The following is a 26,793-nucleotide window of genomic DNA, read 5'->3' on the forward strand; positions in this document are numbered from 1 at the left end:
CCCTCCCTGAACCTACAAATAATTTTCCTTGAACCTCTCTGAGTGACTGGCAGAAAATGCATGACCCTTCCTCCAACATAAATTAGTTATTAGATTTTCAAACATACCCTTTGATGTTTGAAAGTTACAAGTTAGAAGTTGAAGACAAATGGCATCAAAAAAGCCTCAGTTTTTCACTCTTATCATGCAGGCTGGTTAGTTAGAGCATAGTTTATTTTTAAAAAGTAGTTTTGATGAAATATCAGTATTAGCAACAAAACTCCACCTGATGGAGGCTTATGGCACCCCAGATTCTTGTGCGCGAGACCAGCGAAAGCACGTAAACACACATGAACGCGGTGCCCATGTCTCACTGTTTCGCGCAAGCGCGCACACATGATCGCGGTACACAGAGAGGCAGTTACAGCTGCAGGCTACAATGAGGCTAAAAACAGAGTACAAATGACGTTTTTCCAAACAATCAGGGCTTCAGGACACTTGGATCACTACAGACCAGCAGTATGGAGATATTCTGTGGTTTCAATTATGTGTTTTTGGACGTTTGAATCTGGGGCACCGTAAGCCTCCACTAGGTGGAGTTGTGTTGCTACCCCTCTCCCCTTGGATCTCCACAAGGGATGTGAGGACTCTAAAACTTCACCTGAGCCTCCCTCGGCATATGGGTGAGTAGATAATGGCTGAATTTTAATTTTTGGGTGCACTATCCCCTTTTAAGCTTAGATTGGGTTATGTTTTTTTTCTGAAGCAAGTGTTTGTCATACATGATGTATCCAAGGGCTGTCGGAAATTTGAAAATCCAATGATAATTTCTTTTCTCGTGGTTTCTGGCCATGATAAAAGGTGTAAGTTTGGTGATTAAAAACTGGCCGTAAAATAAATACAAAATACAACCATTTAGATTTGTAAGTCCCCCCCCCCCCCCCCCCTTAGCCAAAAACAAAAAACACACGCGCCCCTCACCAGTGCTTAAACAATTATTTCACATGCCTCCCTCTTTTTGCACCACCCCTTCCCCCTTATATGTAACGAACGGTCCCTAAACCGGAAACCAAGGCAGAGCGGAACCTTCGTTCGCTTATCTTTGTCGTCACTCCGGGCTTGTCACAGCGCTGCACAGGTCATGTCAATGCATGAATGGTGGAGTAACAGGACCTCTACTTTCTTAGAATATTTTTTTGGTTTCTATTCGTTTGTTTTGCGCCTTTGACTCAGCACAATGAGCAGGTGCGGTTTAAATAACATCTGGTTTAATTCATGACATTTACTTAAGGTAGCTAGCTTGTTAAGCTAACCTAACGTTATAGCATAGTCTCAGCTGTCATTCATGGACTTCAAGTTCAGCTGAAGTTAGCTAAAGTTACATATTTGTAACGCGTCCGATAAGCTGGTATCATGTCACAGGAGGAGCTTTATCTCGACTCAGCACCGGCAGGAGAGTTAAAGAGTGATGTAACGGAGAAAAAGAGCCGAAGTCGACTCGGTCTCGTCGTCACAGGGGTGCTGGGAGGGTCGCTGGTCGCCCTGTACGCAGTGGCTGCACCGTTTGTCGCTCCTGCTCTGAGAAAAGTCTGTCTCCCGTTTGTCCCAGCGACCACAGCTCAGGTGGAGAATGTCCTCAGGGTGCTGCGAGCCAGATCAGGGACCCTGGTTGACATTGGGAGTGGAGATGGAAGGATAGTAAGTACTGTGTCGTACTCTGTAGGTATAGAGGCATGAAAATAATTAATCCTAACAACAAGATAGGCAGAGCCACTGCCACAAAACTAAACTATAGTGTTGGTGACATGCTCATCGTACTGACTAGTCTCAGTTTGCCCGTGGAGTGTCACATATCCACTGCATCTGCAATGTATCACACTATTCTACTCAACAGTATGCATTTCTAAAATGGTAATCTGAGGTTTACATCCTTTTGGAGTAAAGATTGATTAAGTTCTCAAATGATTTCAACCAAAGGGGTAGATTTTAGGTGGGACGCAGGGGACCCAACTTCCTGAAAGTAGCAGAGGATGTCTGATAAAATTAATGGCATTTAAATCCTTAATTGATGCAGAAAATGCATTGATTGGTGCATAGACTCTCTCTAAAATGCAGAAAATTTAGCGTTTGATGTGTAAACTTTTTTGATGGAGGACTCCAAAACCTTGTTTCATATGCGTCCCCCTCATGTTGAAATCTATGCTCTCAATGTCAACAGAGGGGCCTTGTTTCAAATCTGCAATGTAAGCAGTATCCTTGAGCAAGACCCTGAATTCCTATCAGCTCCTGCTCCAGTGTTTCAGTCTGAACCTCTGATCTCCTTTGGAAACAATGAAGCTATAATACTTGGTGTTACTAGAGTTAAAGTTGCAGAAGCATGTCTTTACATTATACAATAGACTGCTGGTTAATGTCACTTTAGTTGAACCTTGAACTAATGAACCTGTGTTTAGAATGTGACGACATCTTTTTCATCTCACCAATTGCTGCTACAGTTGCTACATTGTTGCTGATACATTGGATTTCACTCTGTTCTCCTTCCTCTTGCAGGTGATAGCTGCAGCCAAGCATGGCTTTCAGGCATCAGGCTTTGAGCTGAACCCCTGGCTGGTGTGGTATTCTCGCTATAAGGCCTTGAGAGAGGGAGTCCACCGCTCCACCTCCTTCCACATCTCCGACTTGTGGAAGGTCAGTGATGCATTGATTTTACAGTAGCAGTTAATATATTTTTCATATTAAGATATAAGGCATCACTTTGTGAGGGAATGAAAACATAAAACATAGAGGGTGTCTTTTCACTATGTCATTCCCAATATTTCTGATTCTTTTGCAGGTCAGTTTTGCACAATACTCAAATGTCGTCATTTTTGGAGTCCCTCAAATGGTGAGTTCTCTTGTTTGTCCATCAGTAATTTTATCAACATTGTAATTATTGCATTTTCCAAGTTCATCTATGCTGTGTTTGCTAATGTCAGTCATTGAAACAGTAAAGCATATAGTCAGTGTGCTGGCACTCTGGTTGGGTAGCTCCTTAAGTAACTGAGCATCAAATCATACACTGGATGTGTGAAATAATCCATTCTTGGTGAGAATGGCACCATCCAGTTCACTGTAGACAGCTATTAAATATAATCTAACATAATCTGCCATTCAGCCCTGTTGTATCACTGCATTGCTATTTAATTTTTCCAAGTAAGTTTCAGAATTCCACTATTCCCCTTGTTAAATCGATTGTTGCTGTCTGTATCTGCAGATGGAACAGCTGGAGCTGAAGCTGGCAAACGAGTTACCGAGTACAGCCAAGGTGGTGGCCTGCCGCTTTCCCTTTCCCACTTGGGTCCCTGAACATATCGCCGGGGAGGGCATAGACACTGTGTGGGTGTACGATGCCAAGACATTTAAAACACACATACAACATGGAATGACAAAGAGGACGACACCAGAGCATGAAGACACACCAGAGTCACACACATAAATGCCAACACTCAGATGTTGCTTTTAAGTTGTCATCATGCTTTGCAACCCTGGGACAGTCCTTTATTTATGTTTTTTTAATCCATAAAATTTGGGGGTGGACCTGAAATGGCTGGAAAAGACTGATGTTCATTTTTTTTCATGTGCTAGTAGGGAAAATAACCTGATTGGCACTGACTTGATGAGTGGCTACACTTATGTTAAAGTCATAGGATTATCAGCCTCCATGTCTGCATTCCTGCACACTCATGCTTAAAGCATGACAATTATCAAATAGGCATTTCATGTTTGATACATTTGTGATGCTCAAAACCAGACCAGGGATTAAAGTGATCTTAAATGGTAATGACTTTAGAAAGTAGGAAGAAGTGCACCTTCCATGAATTGTTGCATAAATTATTCCTAGAAAGTTGCAGTACATGTTGAATTGTTTATCCTTTACAAACAGGCAAAGCATTTGATAAATGGCTTGCAAATGTGGCAAGCCTGTCTCACAGAAGACTGTCCACCACGTTGTTTTGTATACTATCTGCAGAAAACTACTGCACTGTGTGCTATTTTTAGACCTGTGTATTTATAAATAAACTCATCGTGTAATTGTCCAACTGGTTGATTGCGCTTTGCTGCCATCCAGTGGTGAAACACCACACAACCACACGTTGTTACTTGGAGCACGTCCTGACCGCTAGCTGATGCACTATGAAGTGAAAAAGCTTTAGTGTTTTCGAAACGCACGATCACGTCAAAGATGATCGCTGCTTGAGTTTAACACTAAATTGAAATGTTTGCATGTAGATAGCCAGCGGTCTTTATTTGTAAACTGACTGACTAGCCTGCCTGACTGTTGTGGAGCAGGGCTGCCTTAGTAGCCAGTCAAGATGGACACCGCTGAGGAAGGTAGCTAATGTTAAAACTTGATATCCCCATTTGTTAGCGTTAACTGGTACAAACAGATACTAACTATGTCTGGGTCACATTCCGACTTACTCATTGCCACTGTCCGCAGTAATGACCTATTCTTCATGTTGTTACGCTTTTGTCAAAGGTTTACCAGAATTAAAAGGAACCGCTAGCCAATTAGCATTAGCTAGTTAGCTAACTAGCATTAGCTCATGCCCGTTAGCTATCAGCTGTTGTAATTAAAGTCAGCGTAGGGTTTCTGTTGTTTGCTTCCATAAACACCAAATCTACTACAAGTGGGATGTGGTGGTTGAAGATGAACATTTTACATTAAAGTCTAACTTAGCTAATTATCTAATTAGTTTCACGCTAACTGTTGACGTTTAATAAGTTTTACGCAACCGTTATCATAATATTACGTGCAGTATGACAACTAACTTGGCTAACATTACGTCGACACACCGGCGGTCCTGCAAATGGACGTTATGCTTAAAACGAGATATCATTCATTTGTTAATTTGTCATATTCTTGGACTAGTGTAACGTTGGACAGCAGTTTTTTCCAAGCGTTATTAAAGCTACGGTATATACAATGGTCATTTGCTTGAGAAAGTAATAAAGCTTAACGTTACTCATTCATATTTTGAATTTAGCCAATTGTTTACATATGTCATTAACTCTAGGTGTCCCAGCTGACAGTATGCTCTTGTATCCCGGGCTAATTATAGCTATTTTATTTTGGTCATCCAGTGACACAGGTAATCCAAGGATTACAGTTTGCTCAGCAGTTAGTGTATATATATGACATGTCCTTTTCTATTCACTGTAGACACATACTCATGCTATCCCAAATGTTTTTTTAAATTCTGAAAGTACTGTGTGTTTATGTTCTGCAGAAAGCTTGCATATGTTTTTCTTTAATTTTTCAACATTCAGCACTATATGAAAGGTGTGTCATGAGTTTGGATCAAGGTCAGTTACTGATCTTTTGATGGCATGGATGGAAATGCATCATGCCATGTTAATAAGATGAAATATTTCAGGAGTGGGATCTCATGGTAGACCAAGTTATGTTATTGTGTGCCTTTTGTACAGCAGACATCTGTCGGGTATGTCGGTCTGAGGGCACCCAGGACAAGCCGCTCTACCACCCCTGTGTCTGCACGGGCAGCATCAAGTTTATCCACCAGGAATGGTATGTTCAATGACTCAGGTTGTTAGAAATTAAAATGTATTTGGTTATTTTCACTTGCAAAATTAATGGAAAATAGTGATGCAAAGTTACCATACCCTTAAAAGAATAAACTCACAATGTGTCCTTTTGTTTCCACAGCTTGCTGCAGTGGTTGAAACACAGCAGAAAAGAATACTGTGAATTATGCAAACACAGGTTTGCATTTACACCAAGTAAGTTGTCAGTAAATTGGATCAGTACACTAAAAATGCATTTATTTGTTGCTAGCTCCTCAAAGTGCCTCATTTTGTCTGCCTTTTTTCCTCCTATCCACTACCCTCATTCTCTCCTTGTTACATCCCTCTTGTTTCTTTTCTCCAGTCTACTCTCCAGACATGCCATCCCGCTTGCCTGTCCAGGACATCTTTGCAGGGCTTGTCACCAGTATTGGAACAGCTATCAGATACTGGTTCCACTACACACTGGTGGCCTTTGCTTGGTTAGGCGTGGTGCCTCTCACAGCATGTAAGTTACACCATTCCATTGTTGAAACAAAATGAAAGGAGATTTTATCAGCAGTCATATATTGTTTCAGCATATTGTATACCTCTCCTAACATCCAACAAAGCATAGGGTAACGTCCAGGAACTTGTCTTGCTGCTCTGTCGCTATGATCTCTCACCACTTCCTGCCTGCTTTAGCTCTGGCTGATTGACATAAAACACATCACTTAAAGGTGCGCCAGGGCGGGAAAGTCACTCACAGACACCACAACTCTGGTATCAACAAAACACAGAGAGCTTCCCTTGGCGGCAGTAGACTTAATCAGCATTATGTGACCTCATTTGGCAGGGGCTTGAATGTAATGGATGTTCATTTATATGTAAAAGTCCCACACTCCAGCTTTAAGCAGTTTAAATTTTAGAAGAACTTAAACTGGATATAACAAACAAAATCATATATAACCATAAAGTAATGCAATTCAGTTCAAAGAGGATTTAGGAATTTGCAGTATACTTTTTGGGAGCCAGCTGTCGCTTTACAAAATCATTCTCAGATTTTTTTTTTTCCTTTGTGTGTGTTTATATTTTTGTCTGCTGTCATGCAGGTCGCATCTACAAGTGTTTATTTACCGGCTCTGTGAGCTCTCTCCTTACTCTGCCATTAGATATGCTTTCAACGTAAGTATGAATGACTCTCTGGTCTGTTTTTGCCCCATGTCTCTCACACTGTCATGCTCCTATGTATTGTACATCTGTAAGTTCTCCATATTTTGTACCCTGGAGTCTGGTTGGTGACAAGTTCAGTTATTCTTCATAATAGCTCTTTCCATCCATCACATCATCTTTTCTCTCCCATTCTCCAACTCTCGTAGTAATATGTGAAATTGTCGTGCCATATCTGATAAAACCATAATGTTTCAACTCTTCCACGCAGACAAAATCTCCTTGCAGACTGCCTCCAAGGCTGTTTTGTGGTCACTTGCACACTGTGCGCCTTCATCAGCCTGGTGTGGCTTAGAGAGCAGATTGTCCATGGCGGCGCCCCGCAGTGGTTGGAGCAGAATCAACCCCCTCTAGTTCCTAACCAGCCTAATGGTCCTGCACCAGCTAATGAGGTGAGATCAGTTTATGGTGTCAACCAACGTCTTTTATCTACCTGCACACAGAGCTGATGGGTGTACCATGATAGCGGGGTTTGTTGAGCCTAAAGCCAGAGTTTTCCGTGTTGGAAAGGTGTTTATTTCATAACCTGGCTAGATCACCCTGGCAACTTATGCTGCATGATGCATTGATGACCTGGTTGGGGCCAGTTTGTGATGCGTGTTTGGCTTGAAATTGGCTAAAAATGCATTTCACTAACAAACTCATTTTGAAATAGCTTCACTCTATAGTCAGTTGTCAAAGTCAAAGTCAGTCGAAGTGACACAGACTCTCACCTGAGGGAATATGTTATAAATGCACTTATCCAGCATGTTGAGACATAACATTACATCAGTAATGTCACCAAACCAAGCTGTGCAATTACACCAGGCGTGTCCAGAGTTTGGCACAGAGGCCAAATAATTAACACGATACTGGTTAATCAAGCAAGATCACTTTGCATTATTTCTGATCACTTTATGATGGCAGGACTATCATACAGTTTGTTGACATGCACCAGGTAGGAACTACGCAGGTGGAACTGTCGGTTTTCATAAACAGACCATAAACATTGAAGTGAGGGCTGCTGCTTTTAGAAGCACTGCAAAATTGAATACTTACTCCCTGAAAGATGAAACATTTGCATTTGTGCCATTTGTATGTGATGTTTATAACCTATGTGATGCAAGAAGCAGCTTGCCACTGGGTATTTTCACATTATCTAATCTGGTCCCTTTTCAATTTAGTTTGCACATCCCTGAATTACGTTAGCCCTTACTGTATGTGTTGTGTTTTATTTATCATGGGACCCCACAGTTTATCAGTGATGCAGAAAAATCTGAGCAAGAATATTGTTTTATTTTATTAAAAAGGTTGGTCTTGCTCTCGCTGAACTACTGAATGCATTTCTAGTGTTCCCTGGTCCATTTGCCCACACTGGCTCTGAAAGAAGCCTACTATAAAATTGCAGGTAGCATTATACATTAATGGTTTACTGTATTATTAATCAGGATGATGTTTACTTGCATATGAAATGTGGTATAATTCCTTCAGCCCATACCGTAATGGCACCACTTTGAAATATGTTTTTGTGTTCGGTCCTCATTTGCTGAAGTTACAGCTAATAGAACACAGATTAGAAAATGTGTTGGTCTATTGGTATTTATTACAGATAATATTCAATCAGTAAAATTCATTTTTACTTTGATTTACTCAAAAAATGATTTGCATGTATCCTTTATGATGAGACAGTGTCCTTATGTGTAAATGCAGTTCTTGAGTAAATACTTAAACCTGCTGCATCAAGTTTTAAAGCGGTAGTAGAGCGTGCAGCTGTCACATTAGAAATGAACTGATAAATAAATATATGAACTTGTGAATTTATTAGCATTCATTTGAAGTTCTCTGCCAGCACTGCTCTCTCACCTTAATTGAAACAACAGTATTGCTTTTTTACTGTAATATTCTACAAAGGTGTATGACCTGGTGTATGATCATGTGTGACCCATTTATGGAAACGTGCACAGAGTCTGAAGAAGAAAGCCTGGGTTATCAGAGAAAATTGATAATCACCTTTGTGGTACCCGATATCTCTGACTAGGGCTTCAGGGTTTGTCGAGCAAGCTCAGGCAAAGAGAGCCTGGCTTTGTTGAACTTGCTTCCCATTCCACCCCTCTGGGCAGATATTAGGTGCATTGGCTTCCTTGTATATCACACCACTATCAATGACAAGTTTGTATCTGTAAATTATAAGCCAGTGGAGTTTGTGAATCCCTAAGGCATTCATTCTTAGCTCGATGTGGTTTATTTAAGATTAGGCATTTTATTTACATAAAGTTAGATTTAAATACACTTTTTCGATTTAGTGAAAAATAATTACTGCAAGTTTAACTTTCTCCCACACTTTGCCAGTTTTCTGTGTGGGTCACATTTGTTTTCTGCCTGCTGAGTCTGGCCAACTCTTGGTCTCAGAGGAACATTCAGGACAGTGATCTTTTTTAACAGAGAATGTGCTTGCCAAGCTAATCGTGACATTTGTCCACCAAATGAGTGCAAACAGTGCTTGCCAGATTATTTCAATCCTCTTCTGTCATTGTTAGTAATGAGTAATACAGTTTAAGACTGAAATATTGTAGTTAAAAGTGACAGAACAGTTGCTAGAGCTGTTTTCCGCTTATTTTTTAAATTTAAGGAATTCAGCTCCAGGTATTGTCAAACTGTCCTTTGTAACGGCCAAATCCTGTGGGTGTGGTTTATTAACATGCAAGCCATATTATCTCATTTAACTGTGTGCAGACTGTGCTGTAGGTGGGAACTTAGATATTTCATGATTCCACAGGTTCCAGGTGGTAACATTGGCATCAACGCCCAGGCTGCTGCAGAAGCCCAGCACCCTGCAGACGCTGTCCCAGACGGGCAGGCACCTGTCAACCCGCATGAAGCCGGAAACCATGGAGATGAGGCTGAACTTGACGATGAGGAGGAAGACGACGATGGGGAGGAAGATGAAGAAGAGGAGGATGACGATGAAGAGGGCAGGGAAGAGGATGCTGCTGATGCGAATAATGGAGGACAAGGTCAGCATGAGCATATGTGATGCACTTTAAAGGTTTTTAACCTTTATACATATTGTTAAATGCACACAGCTCTACTGTGCAGTGGAAATTGATGCTTTGTGGTAAATAAAATTATTAAATTTTTATGGTATGTGGTTATATGGCCAGTTTTCTTAAACAAGTTTGATATAAAAATGAGTTTAGCTCTTGTGAACGGATGTTTTCATTCCTCTATAAAGAAATAAATTGGCCTAAACCATGGTGAGGAAAGGCAGCCTACATGGTCATGCAGCCACAGTCACTGCACACTGTAGGTGTTGCTGACATCAGTTGTTTTCTGATTGTGTTTTGCAGAAGATTTGAACTGGAACGCCCTGGAGTGGGACCGTGCAGCAGAGGAGCTGACCTGGGAAAGGGTGGGAATCTATGTTTTGTCCGTCTGTCTCCTACTCCATGAAGTGGTGTGATGTAGTTATAACACAATGATAGCAAAGCAAAATGTGCGCAGGATAGCAGTCAGTTGGCAGATGTATTTGGGATAAAAGGCTTCTGTCACAGGAAATATCCGTCTTGGTATAGTGTGTTCAAGCAGCATTTGGATTCTTGGCACTTCCAGGGATGCTGTTTGTAGCTGGCCTGTCAATAAATGCCATCTTTGTTGTATTAGTAGAGGTTTCGGATGTTTTAATAGTAGCAGCAGTTAGTAAAGCTAGCAGTATTTTCATTTACTGTATATGCATTATTATGACATTGCTTTTTGTTTCTGTCCAGATGCTGGGCCTGGATGGCTCCTTAGTTTTCTTGGTAAGTGCACACCCTCTCCCTCTACTCTTACACACAGTATTCAGTGTGTCGTAAAGGGAGATTCTGGTATATTTAACCCAGCATATATCCAATAAATGTGTCCATTGTGACTTCATGGATGCTAACTTGCACTCACAACTTCCCTTGTAGAGACTCAGGGCAGAAAGGGTTCATGCAAAACAACATGTATTGGGGGATGCCTCCTACACCTTCCCAAATTAACATGTTTTTTTCCCCATGAATCATTTTTTAGGGTTTTACTTGTTGTAATAGCTTTTTCTTACAGTTGGAGAGCTGACCGTGTGGTCTGGCCGGCCTCTGTCTTTTCTTCCAGTTGATTTTCAGGTGATACAAAATTAATTTGTTGTAACATAGTGATACAAATGGGATCAGCCTCATCTATGGACACATCTAGATTATACTAGTATGGCAGTGAAATGATCCTTAGCTGGATCCTGAGAAGACAGTATAAATGCAGTGAAAGCAAGCCTCATTCATGGTGTAAGGTGTCAGAGAGTTGCAATGGCCACATTTATTGGGACTATCCTAGGTTGAGACACTATATACTGGAATTTCCCTTTAAAGTAGTACTTAACAATTGATCATTTGTATGTCAATTTCTCAGTCTGTGTTAAATTAAATTTAGGAAGAAAACTGTTTTTCTCGCATGCCCCAATGCAGTGGTGTAGCAGAGGGTACAGGTATACGGGGTCTACCCACCTCTTTTTCTGGCTGTTTATAGTATACCCACCTACCAGCCAAAAAGCTATTGAAATATATAGGAGTGTATATACTTTCTCTCCTCGGTAACCTACTCTTCTACCTAGGAGTTGTACAACCACCTCATCAAATAAAACTACACCTCTGCCTTCATGGTGAATGAATAATCCAACGTTGGACAAAATTTGTAATAAGTTGCAATCATTGGGGTCTTAACAACAACAAAACTGACATACAAGTGATAATTTTGGGGGTGAAGCATTCCTTTAACAACCTCAGTGGAATTGTATGTTGATATAAGGTGTGTAACTTTCTTCATTGTTTTACAGATAGAAATTGTTTAACACTGACAGAGACCCTTGTTGTGTGTTTGTGTATTCTCTAGGAGCATGTGTTCTGGGTAGTGTCTCTCAACACACTCTTCATCCTGGTCTTTGGTGAGTTAAACTTGCAATGGAGCGATGGTGTACAGTACATACATTGTTCTCTGAGAATCAGTCAAGTCTTTGGGGATCAGGGGATCAGGGATTTCCCCTGATTTAAATAGATTAGATAGATTGTTGACCAATGAGTGATATAAAACAGTGCCTTTTACGTTCTTAGTCACTCCACTAAACTCCGAATTCTAACCTAGTCTTTGTGTTTCCATCCAGCTTTTTGCCCGTATCACATCGGACATTTCTCAGTAGTTGGACTGGGCTTTGAAGACTACGTAAGTGCACAGCAATGCATGAGGAGGGGCATTTGTGCGATTTTAATTCCTTACTAGTGTCTGGGTTTGTCATGCAGTGATGGAATTTGTTTGATGATGATGACATTATATCTGGTTACAGATCAAAGCTTCACACTTTGATGGCCTTGTCACCACCATACTTGGGTACATCCTTTTGGCTGGAGCTCTCATAGTCTGCCATGTATCCTTTGTACACAACAATCTGTTTTGGGTTTGAAATGACCTTCAGTATGTCTCATACTCCTAGTTGCTTGTCATGGCTATGTACAACATTAGTTGTATCAGGTGATTAATGTGCATGTTGGGGGGTGCATATTTATTCTAAAAAATTCTAACATATACATCCCACATCAAGGCCACCACATGTAGTTCCTCACCTATACATTTCATATCTCAGCGAAAAGTTTGATTGAAATGTGGTCATGAGTGAAACTAAATTTTGATGCTTAAAATACTGACTGAATGTTATTTATTTCACATTTTGGTGTTTGTCCTTAACTGTTCCTCCTTCAGGCATTGGCTTCATTTGTTAAGTTCCAGCGCTCCAGACGCCTCTTGGGTGTCTGCTACATTGTTGTGAAGGTAAATTAGAGATGCAAGATTGGAATGTTTTCAAAAGTCTGTTTTGTTTTTATCAAACTAGGAAAGCTTTCAAGTGAAACAGTAATTAGGTAAATTATGATTACAGGAACAAATGATGAAAATAGGAACTAAATTGCATTTGTATTTACATATCGCAGGTGTCCCTGCTTGTTGTCATGGAGATAGGCTTGTTTCCGCTGATTTGTGGTTGGTGGCTCGACATTTGCTCTCTGGTATGATCGTTCAGAATAAACTCAATTAAATGCAATCATGATGATGAACACATTTTGTTTTTGTCATTGGTATTAAACACACATGATAAAACACGTCCTCTGTTCATTGCAGGAGATGTTTGATGCTACTCTGAAAGACAGGGAGCAGAGTTTTGATTCAGCCCCTGGTACCACCATGTTCCTCCACTGGCTGGTTGGCATGGTCTACGTCTTCTACTTTGCCTCCTTCATCCTTCTGCTCAGAGAGGCAAGTGGAGCAGCCGGTCACTGTCATGTATTGCAGTTTATGTAAAAATTCAAGTCATCGAAAGCTTTTAAAATCTTAAGCTTTTACACGTTTTGTGGTTGCAGGTGCTCCGGCCAGGCGTACTGTGGTTCCTGAGGAACCTGAACGATCCAGACTTCAACCCAGTCCAGGAGATGATCCACCTGCCCATTTACAGACACCTGCGGAGGTTTATACTCTCTGTGGTCAGTCAAGTGTTTTTCTCTGTTCTCTCCCACACGTAGTCTTCAGTGGCATAAAAAACACCCAGATGTCTGTTTACGCTAATGCTAAATACATAGAAATATGCTGTTGTCAAGTCAAGTACATCGTGTAGTATTTCAGAGAAAAGAATTTCCATAAAACATAGTTTAATTTCAAAAATGACCAAATCTGGGATTATGAAAATAATATAAATCATTGTAAGCACTTTTCAGTAATGCCCACCATACACTAGAAGACTTTGAGAAGATTATTGAAATACTTTTAAAAGACCCTCTGACACCCTCTCACATCTAAAGACAATGCAAGTTTTTAGTCACACACTGTAAGATTTAGCAAAAACTGGGGATCTCGCAGTCACTGTTTGCACACTTTAAGTAATATGACATAGTTACAATTTCTTGCTTGTCCGCAAAAACACACCACTCTTTGAAGCACAAGATAAAAGGCATTGTATGTCGTCAGTACTCCTGTCAATTCAGCATCAACATAATACATAAAGATAAACTGCGTAGCGTACAAATTTTACATTTTGGATTTTGTCATCTCAACTCGCTACCAGCCTTTGTTCATCAGATGCGCTGTTTTAGTAGGAGGAGACGGTGAGAATGAGAGGCGAAAATGGAGATTTCTCACTAAAATAAGCGCTGGTTGGTAGATCAGATACGTGCCAAATTAAACACGGACTTTTGTTCACTTCACAACTCCATTCGTTTGTCCTCGGTTTTCCACAGTCCAAGAGAACCGAGACTTGTTCACGTTCTCGAGCCTCCCCAAAGTCCCCTTAAGGCTTACTGTCTACCTGGTTTGCTGCTTTTTGTTTGGTGCTGCAGGGAGCGCAGCTGTTGGTTGTTGACAATATTCATGTAATTGAACTTGAATATTTGCATGAGGCAAAACAATATTAAACATGTTTGATTTTTTCAGAACATAAAGACAAGAAGAAGACTTGATGACAGCTTGAGTTTTGTAACATTACTTACACCAAACGATCGAGGTCAAGGAGAGTGGGCGGCAACTGAGGGAAGATGCTCGTGATTTTATTCCAACTTTGGAAATTTGTCTGCAACAGTGATACCACTTGAAAAGTAATTTGGTTTAAGGCCAGCATAAGGAGAGATGAGTTGTAAGTGTGTAATGGTGTTTACTGAGGTTAACAACAGAGAAGGACTTTGGTGGTTACACGCCACTGATGTGATGCATCTTCAGTGAGCACAAGCCTATGAAAATAGGAGATAGATAGAATCCCCTGGAGTCTAGACGCTGGTTGTGGAGGAGTAGAGCCAGCAGATGGAATCTTTCAGCTGAAGCACCTGGATCATCCTGAGGGACGAGTTGGCGATGGGGAGGCGGTGGGTTGCGCCATGGCGGGTGTGAAAGACAGAAGGACAGAAACATAGTGATATTTAAAGAGCAGCCTCTGAGGACAGATTGGTTTGAGGAACGTGAGCAGAAAGAACATTGGCCAGATATGCTTATGTCAGAAATGAATGAAAGGGATATTGACAATGTTGGAACACAGCCCAATGTGTACTGTAACTTTCTGTATTCCTGTTTCATAGTATAGGGATACTTTACACGCCTGCTAACAAACAACGATTTGTTGTTTTGTGTGTGTGTTTCCAGGTGGTGTTTGGCTCCATAGTTCTGCTGATGCTCTGGCTCCCTATCAGAATCATTAAACTGCTCTTTCCAACCTTCCTGCCCTACAATGTCATGCTGTACAGGTACACACGACAACACTACTTTCAGTATCTCAAACTTTAAATTGACATTGTGTGTTCTTTCTTCAGTCATAACCAAAATAGGAAGCTGCTAGAGAAAATGAGCTGCCATTTCTCATTACATTGACAGTATATTATAAATGGAATGTAAATTGAGTTTATTTTATGTCTTGTCTCCGCAGTGACGCCCCGGTCAGCGAACTGTCTCTGGAGCTGCTGTTGCTTCAGGTTGTTCTGCCGGCATTGCTGGAGCAGGGTCACACTCGCCAGTGGCTCAAACGGCTTGTCCACGCCTGGACGTTCACAGCTGGATACATGCTGTAGGCCTAAGACACACACACACACAAAAGAAGGACTACTGTGTTGATATGATGTAGCTAGAATAAGCTCAAATTATAGTTTGCCCATTTTGTGCTTTGTCATGTCACTTCTCAGTCAAAGTAATCAGACAAAATACTTACTCACCACAGTGACCTTCACTCTTACCTGCTGGGGGACCACGAAGATGATGACAATCAACCAAACAACAACCCACCTGGTCGCCATAACAACAACAGGATTCCTGGCCTAGGGGAGGGGCTTCACGCTGCCCATCAGGCCATTCTGCAGCAGGGCGGTCCTGTGGGTTTCCAGGCATATCACCGACCCATCAACTTCCCCCTCAAGGTTTGTCCCAACATTTAATCATATATTCAGATATCCTGTCACTGTTGAAGCCTGTGCTGCTGTTAACGTTTCCTGTACAGTTGATTTTTTTCTTCTTTTTGGTTAAGATCATTCTGCTGGTTGTCTTTATGTGTGTGACACTGTTACTGGCTAGCCTGATCTGCCTTACTCTGCCAGGTAAGTTCGGACTCTACCACCCTTCCTCCCTACTCTCAGTCATTCTTTACACCTTCGTTCTTACCTGTCTTCCTCGTCCCCTCTCCCAGTGTGTGCTGGTCGCTGGCTGATGTCTTTCTGGATGGGCAGTGCCATGGTTCACGAGCTGTACACAGCGGCCAGCGGTCTGTACGTCTGCTGGCTGTCCATTCGAGCCGCCACCGTGATGCTGTCTTGGATGCCACAAGGGCGGACCATCATCATGCTCAAAGTCCACGAGTGGACACTCATGGTAATGTGGATGTCTCTGAAGTCTTTAAAGCCAGTGGCAAAATTGAAGCTTGCCATGTGTTAAGTGGGTAATTGTTGTAGTTTGATGTAATGACTTGTCAAAAACAGATTCTAAAGACCTTTGTGGTGGCCGCGCTGTTAGCCGGGGCAATTCCTCTGCTGCTGGGTCTGCTGTTTGAGCTGGTCATTGTTGCTCCACTCAGAGTCCCACTGGACCAGACACCTCTCTTCTACCCCTGGCAGGTAGGACTATAGAGTTTTTATATGTGTGAGAATGAGTGGTGAAATCATACACAGCAAGTGATTGTTTCCCTCTGAGAAAACATGGATTGTTTAGTGTGTACACATGTTGTCAAAAGGGCAGGGTATCAAACCTTAATGCTGAAAGTACTTTTTATTGGACAAAAAAGTATGAATACCAGCTGGCATTCAGTGTCCTGCTCAAGGACACAAAAACAGCTTGAGACTTGACCTTGATACTGAGCAGATGCTAAACGTTTGAGACAACCCTGATTGTGTCTTGGTTGTTATGTTGTTTGTCTGTGTGTGGCAGGACTGGGCCCTGGGCGTGCTCCATGCTAAAATCATTGCTGCCATCACACTGATGGGCCCTCAGTGGTGGCTCAAAACCGTCATCGAACAGGTCAGTCTTACATCCCTCTAGCCTTATTTAATCCAGAACAAAATGGGATCGCTGATATTTAAATACCAAGTAAATGTTGCATTTAAACACACTGTAAAGATGTCAAAATGTGTGGAAACATTTCTTTATGATCCAAGTGGAACATATTGTCAACAAATCTGTCCATAGAAAATTATTCTAAGAAAAACGTGTTCAAATTTAGTAAGGGTAATTCACTGTGCAAGACAAAAAGAATTAGGGATGTCCCAATCTAATCTCAAAGATCGGAACTGGGACCGATGAGGGCATTTTCTCTTCTCTTCAGGATCGCTTATATTGAGCTATGTAGGGTTCACTTTCATCTTTTGTTTAATGCCATCTGTCATGCAGGTGCTTTGTCTTGCAAAGCTTTAATGCACGTCAACACAGCGTGCAGTTGTCATCAACCCCTCAACTCTCCCTGTGTGTGTTTAAGAAAAGGGGCTGAACCCTGTCCGCAGCAAAACACCACACACCATAAACAACGGCAAAATGCGATTTGAGACTGTTTATATATGTTATTCACCTAATTTATGTGAACTTGTTTCATCTCAGTGTGAAAGAGTCTCTTACGTTTTCCCAGTTCATCATCCATGGCGCAGGCCCTGTGAGCATAAAGATGTACAGACGACAAATATTAACACTCAGCGAAATATAGTTTGTTTAGGTAACGGCAAAGGGTGCAGCGATGCAACAAACACTGGAGAATACTCTACTTTGAGATGGTGACAAGGCCAAAGAGGTTTTTAGAGTTTGTCCTTTTATCCTTTTTTTATCCAGCTTAGATTCCAGGTATTTTTTTCCTAATGCACTGCAGAGCTATTTAGTTGTCAAGCATATAAATTAGATTTATTTAAATAACTTAAACGTACATGAATTGTATACTATGCAGTTGTATTATTCAGGAAAACAGTATCAGGATGGACTTGGTATTGGAAGATAGTAAATATTAAAAAAAAATAGGATTGGGATCAAGGATAAAAATTGAATTGACATTTAAATAAAGTGAAACAAACCTTTAAGTATCCTCCCTCTTTCTCTCTCCTGTAGGTGTATGCTAACGGTATCCGAAACATTGACCTCCATTTCATCGTGCGAGGGCTGGCCGCCCCAGTTATCTGCGTCCTGCTGCTTTCTCTCAGTGTGCCCTACACTATCTCTAAAGGCATTACACCACTGCTGGGTGGGTTTCTGTTCATGCCCATGTGTCTGGTTTGTGCATTAATTTTTTGGTACCGTCATGTACCCTGACAAGCTTAAGTTTTAAGGTAATGGAGTAAGACAGAACAGGCTTTAGCTTCCTCCATCTCTCCTCCTTTTTCCATTGTCTTCCTCGCTGCTCCAGTTTTCTCTTTCATCACCAACTCTCTGTGATCGGGGTCAAAGATGGCCTCATGAAGAAGAAGACCTCTCAGTTTTTATTCTCCCTGCTTTAGAAATTTTCATGTTCACTGGTCATTCACATTAATCTTGAAACATTAGGTAGCTTAACGGCTTAGAATTGAATTCGATTGACTGTGTAAATAATACACAGCTGCATTCCAGTTGGCACTGCCTTTCATTGAAAGCTATTATAAGTTCTTATTACTCAGTGAAGTGGTTGTTTAATGGCAACAAGCAGTGATTTCTGGAAAAAATAAAATAAAAGCTACAGTACATGTATCTCATTTAACTTCCATATACTTTTAAGATAAGTGGAATAATTCAAGGGGAATTATGTGAATAATAATTATGATAATGAGTTACTGCAAAATCAGTGTGAATTAGAAATGGGAATTTTGCTCAATTTTTTAACAATATTAATAAAGCTGACAACACAACAAGTTGTGGTGTAAGGAAGCAAAGCTAAAATGAAACTTAACTTAATTTGGTCCTTGTATTGTTTTGGGTACTGACTAAATTAGAAATTGCAGCAGATAAAATTCAGGCCCAGAGGTAGCAGACTGCTCAGATATCATCAGGCCACAGCACAGGCAAATCCTTACTAATTTGGACATGGGGCTCATTTAGGAAGTGCTTTTTATTCAAAGCCTATCCAAGGCACCAATTTTAGTTTAGACAAGGGCTTTTGATGTTGACTCAGACAACACTTGCATTTAAACAACTAGTCAATCAAGAATTCCCAGCTCTGGTGGTAATCAGGAGTTTAGCCATCGTGCAAGCCAAAGTGCAATTGATTGTTTTTGTCTCGACTTTAAGTCCATCAGTTCCCAGAGATAAGACATCACAGACATGCATACTTGTTAAAAGGAGATTCTGTTCCACTGTTTACTCTGTCTTCTCTTTCTTTCTTTTTTCCCCACCTCCTCCATCCCTCCTTCCCTGCCTTTATAGGTGTGCAGCCAGAGATGCAGACGCTGGTGGAGAGAAGGATCTATCCCTTCCTGCTGATGGTGGTCATACTGTTGGCCATCCTGTCCTTCCAGATACGACAGTTCAAACGCCTCTACGAACACATCAAAAACGACAAGTCAGTAGACCCCCCCCCCCCAAAAAAAATATGTGAACTAACACATGGAGGCAAAGAAGCTTAGTGTTTTATTCCGATTGTGCTGTTTTACTGATCCAGAGACATTTCAGTCAGTGGTCAGTAGGGCTGTGTGATATGGAAAAAAAATGTTCCCTGATAATTGTTTTCATATCAGTCAGTGTTTATATACCTTCTGTCACCCAGCTGTAGAGGGCAGGCTTCATGATGATAAAGAAGGGAGACAGATTCTTGCCCAGCTTTATGCTATGCATCTAAAAGATTAATAGGGCACACTGTTTTTTAGGATTTTGAGTTACACATGGGCAACATTAAATTTAATGCAATGACGAGAATAAAGATTGAAGCACCTCATAAACAAGGCTCAGACTACAGGAGTTCTGGGCTGATTTATCCCTGATCTGCCCCTCCCAACAGTCAAAGGACAACGCTGATCTGGGACTTTGATTGGAACCAGTGTTCAGCCCAGAATATCTGTAAATTTGTTCACAGATCTAGTCTTAAACCTCCCAAACTGCTTGCAGACTTTCCTAGTAGCTCTGAGTTTCTCTGTTTGTTGTTGTGTATAGATGGTCTGGCTGCGGGTGCATGTTGGTGTTTGAACGTTAGTGTCGGTGGATGAGAGACTGTGGACGGAGCATATTGAATATCACTGTCTACATGTTTACATGTTCATGCATGTTTAATGTCACTTACAGTGATAAGTCTAGCCGTGGTCAACTCGAGTCGTTCTCGAGTTATCTTTACTTTTTTTCCACCGCGGCCGCTCAGCTGTTCACTGGTTAACGTGTGGCATTGGTGTATGTGTGGATGTGTGTGTGGAGGAGTTCATAGCTGGCACAAAAGAACCGATACCGTTAGCGCTTATCAATACTAGGGTCTTTAATAACATAGCTCTGGGGCTAATTTAGTACCGGGTTTCGGTGCCCATCTTTAATCAAAGCACAAACGAAGTGAAGCTTGTAGAAAGGAAATAAAGTTTTCAGCAGCTGCCCATGCCAGGAAGTGCGGAACGCTGCAAGTGTGAGTCCACCAATCAGTGTTCTTCGGCAAACAGCCCCGCCCCTCAAGAATTCCAGGTAATGTGAAAAGTCCTAGTTTTTTTTTTACCCAGGTAATTTCGGTGGAAACGCGCAGAGGTTTTTCAAAATTCTGGGTAATTGATAAAAGTTCCTGTGGTGGAAAAGGGGCTATGGAAGCTGTTGTGGAAGGTGGTTTAACGTCAATGTGATTATCAAAAGACCATTTTCATTGTCTATTTTTGCTGAAACCGCATGCATCACGCAAAAGAATTGGTGAGACGCTGGCTCTCTAGATGTTCTGCAGCTGAGCAGAAGCTTGAGCAGTGCTGCTCATGTGGGCAGTGTGGCTGCTCTAACCCTTTTAACATGGGAGCCAAAAAAAGAAGTTCTGTGATGCACATGCACTGCTCACGCAGGCAGTGTGGCCCAGGAAGACCGTAATTGCCACTGATGTTGTGTATGATCTGGAAAATGCAGGGATGCACTCTGTATGGCTTTGGTGGACAAATAGATCTGTCCATAATAAAAATGTTAAAATCTATTCTTTATAAGTTTACATTTAAGTTGTCTTAGCATCATATCTTATAAGTCACAAAATATTAGGGTATTTAACATGCTGATAATGAATGTATTTATTTGGAATATTTCCCACTGGACATTTTGGTCATGGATATTTTCATCTGCCGGACAACTACACATGATCTTGGCCAAAAGAGCCCAACTGAGGAATGATGAGTGAAATGACAAAATAAAGTGTATTAGAGTAGAGTGAATTTATGTTAAAACTCTTTTGTAATCAACGCTGTTCTTCACGTTTCTCCTCCAGATACCTGGTTGGACAGCGACTGGTGAACTACGAACGTAAGACAGGCAGGAACACGTCCACCTCCACATACAGCACCTCCTCATAGACCTGACACTGCTGTGGGATCAGTGGGGCTGACTCACTCTGCTATCATCAGCTCCTGTGGTGAAACCTTTTTTTGTTTCCGCCGCGCTGTCAAATGCCAACCTCTTAACTTTTGACTGCAGCTTCTTACTCAACAACATCTACTGCTGTCACAGGTTGGGGAGACAGAGACATTGAAGAGTGAGGACAAAACAGTCCTAGAACTTCTTCATGGAAAAGTTGAATTTCTCAACAAGGTTGTTAATCAACCTGCAAAAGCAGTCAGCATAATTGAAACTCAGCAGAACCACAAAGTCTTTGACTGTCTGATGTGTCCATTATTGTCTTGAATGCAGCTGACATTTTAAGTTGTAATTATATTATTTTAAAAAAGGTTTGAGTTGAAGTCAAATCAGTTGAGCATAGCTTTTACCTCAGATTGTGCTTCCCTTTGAATGTTTGTTGTGAAATATTATCTAGCTCACACTGAGTGTCTCTTAATGGGATGTTGTTGACATTTCAGAGCTGGAGAGGCGACATTTTGATTATCACAGTAACGCCTCCGCGGTTCTGTTCCAATTGTTGATTTGTCTCAAATGACACCCTTCATCAAATCGAGGTTGTCAGTGAGAAGGAGGGACATACATGATGTAGCAATGTGATTGTATTCTGTATTTTTTTTTCTTTATAGATGTTTTTTATTAGATGTGTTTTCATTGATTTTTAGTGTTACATTTCTGGGGTGAGCTGTTAGATAGTCCTCTGAGGAGTCCTTTAAAGTTAAAATGTAGAAAGAGACAGACAAAGAGGAAAATAATAGTTTTTTGACAATCTGGACACAGCCCAGGACATGTTTTTTTTAAAGATGTTATGTGAATTTTAAAAACTGGGTTGTGTAGTAAGTTCCTGAGCAAACCACCTTCAGGAGAGGAGAGGTCATTAAGTGAGGTTACAACTATAAATATTAAAACTGGAAAAACAGCCTCAAAATATTTCAAAATGCGCCCATGTTGCATCCTTAGAGTGACACTGATCTTACAGAAATATTTGTTCTGGTAGAATTTAAAAAAAAAAGGTCATGCTTCTAATCAGCTCTTGAGACTTGAGAGTGCTGTCTGCACTCTGTTAACGGTCAGGAGACAAGGGCTAAACATAACTGTAAGAACAACAAAACACTGATTTACAGTGAGGAAGAGTGATCTATACTGACAGACCTAATAGACCTTTACTGAAAACCAGAATGAACTCATCTCAGTTAGGTCATGGTTACACTTACAGAGTACAAACTAGATAAAATGTAGGAAATTGATTGGCTGAGGTGGCAGGCTGCCACCGAAATTATCATTTAGGTTTCTCAACTTATTAAATATTTGAAATAAAGTTAAAACAAAGTCATACCTATAGTTACAAACAACTGGCAGTTTAATATAGATCTAACAGCTTTTCCACTTTGGTTACAGTGACTTCCTGTTTACATAGTTGATTGTTTATAATTGGGTGGAGCCTCAGTTGTTTCCTAGCAATTGGTTTTCAACCAAGGGCAACCTCCAGGGCTGACAAATGAAGCCAACGCAAAAGTGCCAAAAACTGCAGTTTATCTAACGGCCACTTGTCGGTCACTGTAGACCTCCCCGTGTTAAAATGTCCAACGTTACAGCAGAAATAAATGTGTTTACAGCCTGGTGGAAATCAGATTTGGTCTCTGCAGCTAATTTCCCTCGTCATGACAACTACAGGGTGTGCATTTTTATATAACTCACCTGTTTATATTAAGGATTAAAGTTAGGCATAATTAAGGGCGTGGCCACCTTGAGTGACTGCAGGGCTTTCAGTAAGAGCCACGTCTCACTTCTCCGCAGCTCCGCCCTCTCGTCCAAATATTTTCAGTTCTGGCTCGAAACAATCCAAGATGGTCACGGCCAAAATGCCAAACTCGTGGCTTCAAAATGCGAGCCCACAAACCAATGGATGACATCATGGTGGCTGTGTCCGTCATTTTTATACAGTCCACAGTTTTCACACTACTGAAGTCTTTACTAGCTAAGACATTCCTTACATTTTAACGGTGCAACTTAATTTAGTGAATTAATAGGGTTGAAACTAACTAGTTCGTACTAACAACTTATAAAGGACTTTACATACAAACCTATTAAATGATTTGTCTGGTGCAACCCAGTCCTGCTCCTTTTCCCTCAAGGTTAGTTATATTTCATAAAAGTAATGATTTCTTAACGCTCGCACACCTCCTCTAAAACACACTACTCGGATATTTACCAGCCTGAAGGACATGACAGCTAGTTTTATTTGTAGAGTTAATGGAGTGCCCCTTTGAAGCAAGTCCAAAATAAAAAGATAGCAAGAAAACCAATTTTCTTAACAAAACAAAACGCCATCACGTTGCATGGGCGCTGACCTTGCATACATTTAAAATGTAAGATATCTGTCCACAGAAAGTATCTTAACCTTGACACAAATTGTCTTCAGCAGTTTAGATTCAGTGGTGTTTCTTTGCATTACTTACACCCTTAAAAAGACTCGTGTTGCAGATCCAGTAATTTTGCCATCCAGCGTGGTTTTGTTAGAGAGTATGTAGTTTTATGTCTGATCAGCAATCAGAACTGGTTCTGTTAGATTCTGTGTGGACAACAGCAGGAGCTGACGTACTACCGTCTGTGTTCCTCCTCTTGTCCACCAGATGCTTCGCCTCCTGTGTCTCAGCTCATTTATATTATTGAATTCCCTTCTTGTGGCACTCTGATCTGCTGTGAGTCTTTTTACCTTTCAGTACTCCAGCTGAGTTAGTAGAGTCACTCTCACATTGATCTACCTGTCTGTGTAATACTGGACCAGTTTGTGGATCCCAGTCAGGTCAACTACTGGCGACATCTTTAAAGCAACTAACTGAAGAGAATTTGGGGAAAGAGGGGAAATCTAATGTGCCATTAACCTGTAATTACCACTTGTGTCCACAGTGGCACCTGTGCACAGGTTACAGTCTCCCTTTAAAACAGGGCTCTGTTTGTCATACTGGTGTATGTCTCCTTGGCAGGAGCATTCCAGGTGCTCACACTGATGAGCTGCAGCTCGTTCAAAGAGATCCTTTAAAATCAACTCTCTACTTTACCTCTTCACAGCTGGTGCTCTGATTTGACTGAAGGTTGACATTGACACAGTGATTGGAAGAATCAGGGTCAGCTCAGCTCAGTTCAGGGAGTCATGTTTCAGGGTCCTACATGTCTTAGAGGGTTTATCTGGTGTGAGAGAGAACGCCTTACACACAGTGCATTCACAAATACGATATTAAAATCACAGTATTCACAGCAGTCACTATATAAGTGCTTTAAAAGCAACAAGAGTGGATAGGAGAAGAAGAAATCTGAGGTGGCTGGTGCTGCTGGTGAGAGTTGACGGCTAACTGAAGAGCACAGTGCAAGCTCAATCTTTACTGTAAACTCAGAACAGACGTGCATGAAGTGATTTGTGTCCCTAAACCCAGAAAAATATTGTATCCACAACATAATGCATAGCAACGAGAGGCTGCATGTAAATCGATGTAACACGTGCATGACAATTTTGATTAAATGTTGGTTCACAATTTACAATCAAAGGAATAGTTTAATCTTTTGCAAATACATTCAGTTGCCTTCTGGCTGAGTTATGCTGGGTTTAAACTGGATGCGGAGGCGCTGATAAATGTGCCGGTTTTCCGTGGAGCAATGCCTGCTTCTGCTCTGCGCATACTTTAACAATTTGGGCTGTTAATACTGGACCCACCGTAGTGCCAATCTCTGTGACAAACTTGCAATCTGCAGCAATATTTTCAGCTTCTGCTCTGTTTTCTGCAAGCCATGAACAAATCTGGAGAGAAAACACACTAATAATATGATATGAATGATATAAATGGTACATTTTATATAAAATGAACAAAGCGATTCTTATAAAAGAACATATGCATCCCATGCTAACTTATTCCACATATTTGTTAGTGCCTTCGCCTCCAGTGTGAACCTGGTGTTAGATGAAAAGATCAATACCACAACAGTATCTGCGCACTAGATATAAATCTAGAACTTGGCTAGCTTAGCTTAGCTTAGCTTAGCTTACCTTACCATAAAGACTGGAAACAAGCAAACAGCTGACCTGGCTCTGTTCAAATGGAACAAAATCTACACACCACCTCTAAAGCTCACTAATTAACATTTTATATCTCCTCTGTTTTATATGTACAAAAATGAATTGTAAAAACGTCAATGTCTGGTTTCACAATGGGTTACATACCGGAACTGTTCAATGGACAGGGGCAGTGACTCCCTGGAATCTTTGCTGGTTGCCTGGCAACCTCAAGTCTCTAGGAAGTATAATCATCTAACTCTTGACAAGGTAGCAAGTGTATTTCCCAAAATGTCGAACTATTCCTTTAAGGTTCCAAATGTTTCAGTGTCTAGAACCACTTATACTCCCAAAAGCACTTTTGCATGGGGATGTGAAGTCAGTGTCTAGGTGTTGTGCTCCCAGCGTCTCACTTGTTTGACAGCAGTGTCTCCTCTGCTCCCCTACCCCAGAGAAAATGCCTGAATGTTACATCTTTTGTTTCAAATCAAATTTTGGATTTTTTAGTTCGAAGTCTTAGACCCACTACAGAACAAACCCATTACAATCAAAGAATTTGAAAGGCTAAATGGTGTTTCAACCTCTCATATTTTCAGTGACGGTAACAAGCCCCAGCCATTTTTTAAAGCTGTTTTTTGCTGCCAACTAAAACTGAATCCAGTTCTCTGGTGGGTTCTTGCTCCTAAACTCCTGAGAGAAATATTTGAGATGTTTTAGATTTTTTTAAGTTCCTTTTTTGAGGGGACAGTACTGGTTAAGTAGTAATTAACTTTTTTTTCATGCAAATGTTTAAATGTGTTGCACTTTATACCACAATTTGCAATCATTTCAGAATCCATTGTAACACTTTTTATTTCCCTCCCACTGAGACTGAAAGATGTCAGTATTTCACTGTGGTGACTCTGCACAATGGGTTTTACTTACAAGGTGAATTTAAGTTTTTCTTTTTTTTTCGACACTGCATCGTGTGAGAAATGTTTCATTAGGAGTTTGATAAACATAAACTGCTTTTGTATTGATATGGATTGTGACTCACATTAACTTTAGTGCTGACAGCTGTAGTGCTGCTGTGTGGAATGCTCACATTATATATGTATGATGCTATAAAGTGACCTTTTAAGTATCTTCTTGAACTGAGCTGGACACTTCAAATTTTGGTCTTGAATTTCAATTTCTAGAAGCAAATGATTTCTATTTTTATATGTGCAAAACGGCAGTGGCATGTACTGTAATATAAAGGTATATACACTAAGGTCTATTAATTGTTGGTTCAGTAATATGAAACAATAATAAATAGTTGAAATGATTTCTCAGAGTGTACAGTTTCTTCTTCACACTGCAGCTACTGTGCTGTATGATCCACAAACCTAAAAGGAATGCAAGGTAAATCTTACAAGTGACAGGAAATGAAAAAATTAATTCCAATACCAAATTTCGTTGTTTTTTTTTTCTGACTTTGCTTTCGCTCTCTTTGTGAATTACTGGATATTTATCCCTCCACG

At 40.8% G+C, this 26,793-nt stretch overlaps 2 protein-coding genes across 3 annotated transcripts; both read left to right on the forward strand.

Annotated features, from left to right (window-relative positions):
• Positions 1–1,102: 1,102 nt before the first annotated feature.
• atpsckmt (fATP synthase c subunit lysine N-methyltransferase) lies at positions 1,103–4,054 on the forward strand. The gene is made up of 4 exons (XM_033650113.2): positions 1,103–1,677; positions 2,530–2,667; positions 2,813–2,863; positions 3,233–4,054. Exons 1-4 carry the CDS (start codon positions 1,393–1,395, stop codon positions 3,452–3,454), a joined length of 696 nt encoding a protein of 231 aa, XP_033506004.1. The 5' UTR covers positions 1,103–1,392; the 3' UTR covers positions 3,455–4,054.
• Positions 4,055–4,102: 48 nt separating this feature from the next.
• LOC117271829 (E3 ubiquitin-protein ligase MARCHF6-like) lies at positions 4,103–26,597 on the forward strand. Of its 2 annotated transcripts, none has more exons than XM_033650279.2 (26): positions 4,103–4,350; positions 5,449–5,548; positions 5,687–5,760; positions 5,909–6,052; positions 6,636–6,708; positions 6,965–7,145; positions 9,509–9,746; positions 10,080–10,141; positions 10,497–10,529; positions 11,635–11,686; positions 11,903–11,961; positions 12,083–12,163; positions 12,496–12,564; positions 12,723–12,797; positions 12,910–13,044; positions 13,149–13,268; positions 14,911–15,011; positions 15,191–15,328; positions 15,479–15,674; positions 15,782–15,851; positions 15,941–16,122; positions 16,230–16,364; positions 16,675–16,764; positions 17,833–17,965; positions 19,117–19,252; positions 21,119–26,597. In XM_033650279.2, exons 1-26 carry the CDS (start codon positions 4,332–4,334, stop codon positions 21,201–21,203), a joined length of 2,781 nt encoding a protein of 926 aa, XP_033506170.1. In that variant the 5' UTR covers positions 4,103–4,331; the 3' UTR covers positions 21,204–26,597. The 2 variants fall into 2 exon arrangements, with proteins under 2 accessions (XP_033506170.1, XP_033506171.1); XM_033650280.2 differs by having other exon boundaries at positions 5,452–5,548.
• The last annotated feature ends 196 nt before the right edge of the window (positions 26,598–26,793 follow it).

The sequence above is a fragment of the Epinephelus lanceolatus genome, chromosome 12 (assembly GCF_041903045.1).
Source record: "Epinephelus lanceolatus isolate andai-2023 chromosome 12, ASM4190304v1, whole genome shotgun sequence".
In the NCBI taxonomy this organism is placed as follows: domain Eukaryota; kingdom Metazoa; phylum Chordata; class Actinopteri; order Perciformes; family Serranidae; genus Epinephelus; species Epinephelus lanceolatus.

Bases quoted from the DNA above. Each gene is read 5' to 3' on its own strand.
- atpsckmt (XM_033650113.2), top strand. From the start codon at position 1,393: ATGTCACAGGAGGAGCTTTATCTCGACTCAGCACCGGCAGGAGAGTTA. The intron at 1,678-2,529 runs GTAAGTACTGTG...TTCCTCTTGCAG, and splicing joins GGAGTGGAGATGGAAGGATA to GTGATAGCTGCAGCCAAGCA. The intron at 2,668-2,812 runs GTCAGTGATGCA...ATTCTTTTGCAG, and splicing joins ACATCTCCGACTTGTGGAAG to GTCAGTTTTGCACAATACTC.
- LOC117271829 (XM_033650279.2), top strand. The intron at 12,164-12,495 runs GTATCCTTTGTA...TTCCTCCTTCAG, and splicing joins GAGCTCTCATAGTCTGCCAT to GCATTGGCTTCATTTGTTAA. The intron at 16,765-17,832 runs GTCAGTCTTACA...TCTCTCCTGTAG, and splicing joins TCAAAACCGTCATCGAACAG to GTGTATGCTAACGGTATCCG.